At 34.8% G+C, this 9,171-nt stretch overlaps 1 protein-coding gene across 2 annotated transcripts in view; it reads left to right on the forward strand.

The window, feature by feature from the left end:
- The window catches only part of RPF1 (ribosome production factor 1 homolog), a 19,681-nt gene extending 12,614 nt beyond the window's left edge, over nucleotides 1-7,067 (forward strand). Inside the window, exons 5-9 of one of the 2 annotated variants that reach the window (XM_007457223.1) lie at nucleotides 115-268; nucleotides 5,127-5,209; nucleotides 5,595-5,776; nucleotides 5,950-6,076; nucleotides 6,756-7,067. In XM_007457223.1, the coding sequence (XP_007457285.1) occupies nucleotides 115-268; nucleotides 5,127-5,209; nucleotides 5,595-5,776; nucleotides 5,950-6,076; nucleotides 6,756-6,797 (588 nt within the window). In that variant the 3' untranslated portion in view covers nucleotides 6,798-7,067. Of the gene's footprint in view, nucleotides 1-114; nucleotides 269-5,126; nucleotides 5,210-5,594; nucleotides 5,777-5,949; nucleotides 6,131-6,755 lie in introns of those variants that run through there. The other variant, XM_007457222.1, reaches the window with a different exon arrangement.
- The last annotated feature ends 2,104 nt before the right edge of the window (nucleotides 7,068-9,171 follow it).

Here is a 9,171-nt window from a genome sequence, read left to right on the forward strand (position 1 = left end):
CCTTGCTCTCTTTTAATAACACTATCTTATAATAATTACTTCTTTGCTTATAAATATGTGCTACACAGATTTGTATTCTTTTTCACTTTTGAGGATTTTTATTTTGTTTTATAGAGAACAGTACGACTCTGTGAACAGCTCTCCACAGTTATACCAAACTCACATGTTTATTACAGAAGAGGACTGGCTCTGAAAAAAATTATTCCACAGTGCATCTCAAGAGATTTCACAGACCTGATTGTTATTAATGAAGATCGTAAAATACCAAGTATCCTTTGTTTTTTTACATAAGTTTTCCTGTCTAAACAAGAGACAGCTTCAGGGAATTCATAATCTAGTAGGAGAAAAGAAACATGTAAACAAACAAAAATATAGTGTGGATAGTACAATTAAGAGAGAAATACAGGATACAGTGCAAACTCTGGTAAAATCTGCCCTGGGGATATCAGGGAGGAAGTACTTGATAGAAAAAAATGCTTAAACCCCGTCTAGGTGGATATGGGTGAATGAGGTAAGAGGAAGAGTACCCACTGCAGAAATAACCATTTGGAAATATAGAGGCGTGAAGGTGCTTGACCCAGTTGGGGATCTGCAACTGTCATTTGATACGACTAGATTTTATGGTGCCAGAGGTGGTATCACAGGATTGCATTTTTGAAGTAGGTATTTGGGCCCATATTATGTATTAACTAGTATATCAGATGCCAAGAATAATCTGTCCTTTTACCATGAATCACAGATCTGAGGTGAATGTGTTCCCTAAACCCTAGGTGTTTCTTCCTGTTGTGAGGTAAGAGATCATATAAAGGATGCCTAGATCTTTTGTCATTGCTGTTGTTTTACTTACTCATTTCATGGTGGCCTGTGAACTCAGTGTTTAAAGATGGCCAGCTGAATGTGTCAAAATTATTAAAACAGGATTATTAAGGACTTACAAACAATGGGGACAGTATTTCTCTGCTGCCAGGTTGACATTTTTTTTCTTAAATCAATGAACACTTTTTAAAAAATAATGGTTTACAAGCTTTTTTTCTTCATCTAAATAATTTTTATGGCTTTTATTGTTTTCAATGTAAGTTAAAGACTTTGCCCACTTGTACAGGTTGCTTTTCAGAGACTTTTAAGACTAAAACTAGCTTTGTATTGTGGTATATTATTGGTCATTTTATAATTTGGCTGGATCGTGAGTTACTGTAACAAAGTAACAAAAATTTCTTGAATACTTAACTATTCCAGAAGAGATTTGTTTTAAGGTAGTTGTTGCCTTTTTAAAACTACCCTCCCAACATAAGGTGGCAAGGTCTGCGTTCCTCTATTTTTGGCAGTTAAAAACCTATCATTTCATTACTAGCAAGCCTGCTAGTAACTCTTTGCTAAGAAGCAAGCATTTATCAATTCAATAAACATTCTATCCATCTCTTGCCTTTAGAAAGCTTATATTCTCTTTACTTTATAATACTGTGTTGTCTTTTTACCCAAAAGGTATTAATATTTTTCTGTTTACCATATTGGACACCCTAGAGGGTAAGTTAACCATCAGGTAACTAAGGTACCATTAGTACACAGACCTGACTTAAGGAAATAATTAGGCTATTTAAGTAATCCAAATGTGAAACTGCTTACTCCTATTCATATAAACATATATATATATATATATATATATATATATATATATACAGTCTGCCCTCCCCGTCCACGGGTTCTGCATCTGCGGATTCAACCAACCATATTGAAAGTTGGAGGGCTTACTCTACTATGCCAATTTATATAAGGGACTTGAGCATCTTTGGATCTGCCCACCATGGTGGGTCCCAGAACTAGTCCCCCACAGATACTGAGGGAAAATTACCCAAGACTTAATTTTTGGATACAGAATCATACAGCAGTTTCTAAAAGTCCTCATGATTGGAAGTTTTGTAAGTATAATCCTGCCTGGATGTTAATTTTTATAATTTCAAAGATGCTTCATTTTCTTTTCTGATTAACATCTAGTAATGCAGCTGATGTCAGAGTATCAGTGAAAGACACTAGGAAAACAAATCTCTTGATTTGCTTGATCACATAGAATGATCTTCAGACTAATGCACATTGGTAAGCCGGACTGGAAGTCCATCTTGGATAAGAGATTGTAAGATAAGGCAAAGAATATCTGCAGAAACTTGTAAATGAGACTGTTGCTCTGAGGAAGATATGAGACAGGTAAATGGAGGAAGGACAGTGGCTAATCTTTTCCATGATCCACCCCCACCAAAAAAATGTAGAATTAACGGGAGAATAATTTGTAAGCACCTAATAGAAATGGTGATTCCTAGAGACTTAACATGGGCTCACAAATAACAAATCATGACTCCTAATGATGGCACTTGGAGAAAAGTTGAAAGAATTGAAGATATCCAGCGTGGAAATAAGAAAGTGGGAACATGACAGCTGTCTAAAGATATATTGACAGTAGGAAGGGCTACTGTGTGCCATATGGTGGAAATTTATAGGGGTATACATTTTTGACTTATTCTAGAAAAGAACTTTGTTATCCTACCAGTAGCCTTGTGGCTTTGGGTCAGGCATATGTGATATCAAATTCAGAGCTCATTACTTGCTATTTTTGTGAATTTAGTCAAGTTTCTTAGTTTCCTCGTATTTTAAATGTAGGAAATAATACCTATCTTTGGGGTTCCCACAAGGATCACATTAAATGTATTAGGTTTCAGAGGCATAGTGCCTGGCCTGTACCAGGCATTTTATTAATTGTGGTGCAGTGGGAAGCATGAAGGCTTTTTCTGGAGAGAGACAGACTTCCTCTATTCATTATTTCTAAATGGAAATTTGAGGTAGGATAAGTCTTTGTGCTTTTGGCAGCTTATAGGGTGTTCTACATTCCTAGCCTTTGTATCAGTCGTAACAAAATGCCTCTATACATTTCTAAATGGAAATTACCAGTCAAGAGTTTGGGCTCAGGTGTAACCCCACCCCAGCTGAGATCTACTGCCATGTAGCACTGAAACTTGGGTCGAATCTACCTGACCCTTCTCAAACTCTTCCTCATTGCTAAAATCAGTATGACTCCTATTTTACATGGTTTGGGTTGGAGATTAGCAATAACATAAGTAAAGCCTTTTGTACAATGCAGGTATTTAGGAATTGATACGTCTGGATTCTGTAGTTTCTTTTGACACAAACCACAATTTAGTGGGAATGTTCTGGAAAGGATTCAAGCCTTGATTTAGGTTGAAAGAAGTGACTTCTACCTCTCTTAACCCCCTCAAGATTTTATGATTTTTTCAATGTGCAAATGATACAGAAATACTTTTGCCTGTACCTCATGAGGTTGAACTTTTGGTGAGTCCTTGAAGGGAAGGAAAGAATCCAAACATTTGCTGATAATCTGCTATGTAGTAGGCACTAGTATCTGTCAGAAATTAGTTAATAGATTTGTTGGGAAGAAAGGCATTTTACATGACTGTAACTCAAATGACAAGTGCTGTAGTAACAGTGAGATCGAGACTATTTAGAGCTTAATTTTGACTGTAAAGAGGTGGCATTTGAAGTGGGTCTTAATGGATGAGTAAAATATTGTAGATATTTGAAATACAATGAGCAAAAATCACATGATAGGATTAATGTGTGTGGTGTGTGAGAGACTGTGTCAGTGTCTACCAGCTTGGAAGCAATATGGGGAGACAACAGGTTAGAAAGGTAGTTTGGAGCCACAGTATGACTGCTATGACGATGTCTTAAATCTATAGATGAGTCTGTGGTGAGAGTAGTTTGAAATTAGCTACAAATGTCAAACTCTCACAGTATCCAGTTTTTCACATAGCACACGAGGAGCTGTGGTACAGATACAGTGACCCAGCCGAGTCCCATAGCTTTAGTAACTGTAGAACCAAGGCCTGAATCCAACTTGATTTAGTCTCTATTAGATATACTTGAAATGGTGAGAGAGGTCAAACCAAGCAAAATACTGTTTTCCTAATCTGGGTGGAAAATCTCAAGGACCTCAATTAAGACAGTAACAATTGGGGTAAAGAGGAAGCTATAGAAGTGAGGAATTTAGGAAGGTAAAAGCAGTAGATAGGATTTGATGGGAGGAGGAAGGTGATGATAATAACCACCATAGTTTTTCAGTAGATGAATGGGAGAATGTCGATGGCTTTTTTTTTTTAATCTTGAATTTTTATTTTTTTATACAGCAGGTTCTTATTAGTCATCCATTTTATACACATCAGTGTATACATGTCAGTACCATTCTCCCAATTCATCATGTTGATGGCTTTTAAATATGGCAACATCTGTTTTATAAAACTCATATTGTGTGCAGAAAAGGTTTAATTCTGACCTCCTTTTAAGGTTAAGTATTTGAAAGAATCAAGTTGTGCTACAAAGACTTGAGGTATGTTGTGTAGTTCAGCCGCATTCCAAACTTTTAAAGCCCTTGGGTTGCTAATCCTGCTGATTGTAGGTAGTTGTCTTATACTTCATTTGTAGTTTAGTGTCTAGCCTAATTCTGTTTGTGGTAGGGTAAGTGGTTAATTAATAGGTTGATTTTAAATTGTGGTACAGTAATCCCAAGAATTAAGACCATGTCTCTTGAGAACACGAATAACCTTGATTTCCAGAAGAGAGTTTGTCTCTGGTCTTGTAGGATGATATTCAAAACTGCATATCCTGACCTTAACAAATGTGTAAGACATATATATATGTATGAAAGTATGCCTTTTAAGGGTTATAAAGCCTCTGAACATAGAGGTAAACTTATATTCCATTTGCAGTGCTATAATTATGCTAGAATCTCATCCTTTTAGAGTATTAGAGTAGTGGATTTTAGCGCTTTTCACCTACTTCAGTTGAATGCCGAACATACCCTATAGCTATTTACCATATTGTGAAGAGAAAAAGTAGGACTGCTATAGGTTAGTCTATTTTTCTGAAAGATTTAGGTTGACTTCTGTGTCTTGAGTTTTGGGTATGGTAAGAAAATCTGTTAAGCCAGAGGAATACATGCACCCACCTATTTACCTAGCTACAGATTTTAGGAGGCTTTGGGCATACAAAGGACTAGTTATTTAAACAATTTAAAACTTAGATTACAGAATGTAATCTAAATGTGTTCTTAGCTTTGTGAACAGATGGATTAATTCTGAGTCACTTGCCAAATGGCCCAACTGCTCATTTTAAAATGAGCAGTGTTCATCTGCGTAAAGAAATTAAGGTAAGTTTTATGCATTCCTTGATTGGCATTGGTCTTCTCGCAGTATTTGATCAGTAAATGCTATAACCTGTATAGATCTAATTGATTTTAATAATGGTATTTGCTCTTCTGGTTAAAGGGATACTTTCGTGTACTGACCGTTTTCTTGTGAGATTATAATTGAGTTATGGCAGACAAGCAATAGCCTTCGTTACTATGAAACATGTCACTTTTTAGTAGAACTTTCTTTTTGGTGCATTCACTGCATATTAAGTAATTTTAGATAAATCTTATTTCATGGGTTTGATTAAGCCATTAAGATAACTAAAATGTTTCAATGTCATGTAAATTCGAAAACTTGAAATTGCAGTGAGATCGTTATTGTGACTTTTCATCATTTTTCTAGAGAAGAGGCAAGGACCCCACAGAACACATACCTGAAATAATTTTAAACAATTTTACAACACGGCTGGGTCATTCTGTTGGACGTATGTTTGCATCTCTCTTTCCCCATAATCCTCAATTCATTGGAAGGCAGGTTGCCACATTCCACAATCAACGGGATTATATCTTCTTCAGATTTCACAGGTGAGAAACTCCTTGGACTTCAATGATGAAATATATTTTACACACAAACCTGTTTTCTAATATATTCTGATAAGTATTGTAGATGAGAAATTATCTTTCAAACTGTCATATTAAAGAAATAACAATTTGGGTTCATCCACACTAATTTCCTTAACTCTATTTTATCTTTGAAGATACATATTCAAGAGTGAAAAGAAAGTGGGAATTCAGGAACTTGGACCACGTTTTACCTTAAAATTAAGATCTCTTCAGAAGGGAACCTTTGATTCTAAATATGGAGAATATGAATGGGTACATAAGGTATGTGCTTACTCTATGAAAAGCCATTTAGATAATTTTAAAAGGATGGAATGAGAATAAAACCACGTACTTTAAGCTTTGGGTGTTTATACCTTAAGTTAGGCTTCTGAATTTCTTCCCAGGAGCTAGCAATAATCAATCTCTGATACAGTGTTCTGGTCTAGAGATTAACACTGGTTCATCTGAAATATCCCTAAAGATCAGTGGTTCTCAAAGTGGGACCAGTAGCATCACCTAAGAACCTGTTACGAAGGCAGACTGTTGGGCTACAGAGCTGCTGAATCAGTAACTTAGGGAGTGGGCCAGCAGTCTGTTTATGAGCCTGTGTTATAATGATTCTGCAGCATGCTTGAAAATTATTTTATAAAAGTTATATAGAAGTTACATTAAAGTTAAAATTATTTTATAGAAGGTTTTATAGAGGTTTGGAGATCATTTTAAATCATAAATGAAAACGTTAATACTTTAAAACACATAATTTTTCAACCTAATAAATATTTCACCTAAGTATGACTAAAATTTTATATATATTATACACACACATATTGGAGCAGTAATTTCCAATACTTTTTATATTAGAGTTAAGACTTAAACTGTCTCAGAGACAAACCTAGAGGTCCTTTTTTTATAGCACTGTTACAGATGGTTTACTTTTGTTGTTGTTTTTTCTAATTTTCAGCCCCGGGAAATGGATACAAGTAGAAGAAAATTCCATTTATAAAGTACTGAGGGGATAGTATTGGATTGTGCTGAACAGGCCTATCTTGAATTTATGAAAGAAGACCCTTTTCAATAATGGCATTTACTGATTTCATAAGCCTTCTGTCATGTCTGGATAAAGTACCAAGTGCCATGAATTGTCACTCACTATTTATGTAGCAAATAAAAGGTCATTTTGGTAAGAGTTTATAAATTCAAGTTTCCTAAAGCTTAATTCTCTTATTTTTAGGTAATTGTTAGTAGTTGAAATTGGGATCAGCATTCAAACTAACATTCCTGTTTGTACTTTCATGGAACATGTGGGCTGGAGAGAAATACAGTGCTTGGTAGATACTGTGTAGCCCACTGTTTTCTATCAGACTGATCTTCATAGTTTTAATTCTGTTTCCCGAAAATACATATATTTGGGGGTGAGGTTTCTAGGCTGTTTTTAACATTTCCCTAAGCCTTTCAAGAAGGGTAGAAATTTTTAAAGCAAAGTGGTTTGCCAAGGACTTAAAGCAAAAGTTGCAAATTATTGATGCTAATCTTTGGTTCCCTTTTCGTTGGTACTTCTTTACCTCATTACATTGTACTGTAGTGCTCCACTCAGGAATTACCTCAGGCTCTGAAATTTTTCTCTTCCATCTTGTAATGGAATTCTTATATATCTAGTCTTTACTACCCTTACTAGGAGAGCCACGTGTTATGAAGTAAATAACTTCTAGGTGTAATAGTAATACCCCACAAAGTAGTTCATTAGAAAACAAAGTTAACCCTGTAAATAACTCATCAATAGAAACTAGTAGTATTAGCAGCCTCCTCCTGACCTTAAAAGAACAAATTTGCAACTTACCTTTAATTCTCTAACAGTCTTGCAAATGTATGGCATAAAGTTATGTGAGATGAGTTGCTGGAACAAACACTAAAAATTTTAACCCCTTAAAGGTGATGGGAAAATTGTCATTTTGTTCTTAGGTGTTCAAAACAAATTAACATTATACATAATATATTTAATACCAGTAATTAATCCAAAAACTTTTATACTAAGTATTTTATTGTATGCTGCCACCAGTGTATATAAAATAATTACCCTTGTGAAACAGAAATTCATGAATATTCAGAGAGGTAGACTGACAAAAGTAGAAGTTTGTATAGTATGGCACATGTTATAGAGACAGGCTTTTGTACAGGCTTCAGATTTAGCTTTCCTTTGAATATTCACCGGTTTATGAAAAGTGGTTTAAAAACCTGAAATGAAAAAAGAAAAAAAAACAGTGAATTAGGGTAAAGTATCATAAGAACAATAGCTTTTTTTCTGAAAAGCAGTACATCTTACATTACATTTAAGGCATTCATCTGAATGTCAGCTTATAAAATGCTTTCAATTAAGCTAAGCCTGTTTAAAAAACAAAAAAACCCCCAGACATCACAGGGTTTCTAGGGGAAAAAATGAGAAACGGGAGAGAAAATGCCTGTGGTGTAAAATGTAACTTTCTCTTAACCCTTCTCAAGTATATGTATATAACTTATGATTTATAACCACTCTCAAGTATATATAACTTAGGGTTTAGAAATAAACAGACTTAAAGTTTGACTTGCCAATATCATTGCCAAAATACACTCTGGATCCTAATTTTTAAAAAGGTTAATATAAAAATCTCTGAAGTTGAGAAAAATATGAACACCTCTAGGAAATGAGCAATGGTATCAAGGAGGGCAAGATGCAATCCCTTCTATTTACCCACATAAACCTATATACAAAGAGAAGTGTGCACATGGATATTGACTATAGTAATGGTTTAATAGCAGAGGACTGGAAGTAGCCTAAATGCAACTCAATAAGGCAATGGATAAATAAACTAAGGTTCATACACATGACAGAATACTATACAGCAATTAAAATGACTTAACAATCTATGGATTAATACATATCTCAAAAGTAATGCACTAATAGTTGTTCCTTAAAAATAATACCTATGTTTTAAAACTATAAAACAACAAATATATATAAAAAGTAAAAACAGGGGCATAACAACTTCAGGTTAAGTCATCTATATGGAAAGGTAGGAAAAGTATCTTTTATTTCTTGAAACTTGGGAACCCTGGCAGTCCACTGGTTAGGACTTGGGGCTTTCACTGCCAAGGGCCAGGGTTCAATCCCTGATCTGGGAACTAAGATCCCACAAGCCACACACAGCAACCAAAAAAAGAAGGTAAACCATTTAATTCAGGAGAGTAGACACCTGGTTTTTTATACTTATTTAAAAATTTCTGTTACTTCATTACAAAAATGTTCAAGAAGCATAAACAAAATCAGTGGTGAAAAAAACAATGTGTAGCCTCAGTTAATCAGTGCAAATTACAAAAATGAGATAGGCAGAAGAAAGTAGCAA

This window comes from Lipotes vexillifer, unplaced genomic scaffold (genome assembly GCF_000442215.2).
Source record: "Lipotes vexillifer unplaced genomic scaffold, Lipotes_vexillifer_v1.1 scaffold250, whole genome shotgun sequence".
NCBI lineage: Eukaryota > Metazoa > Chordata > Mammalia > Artiodactyla > Lipotidae > Lipotes > Lipotes vexillifer.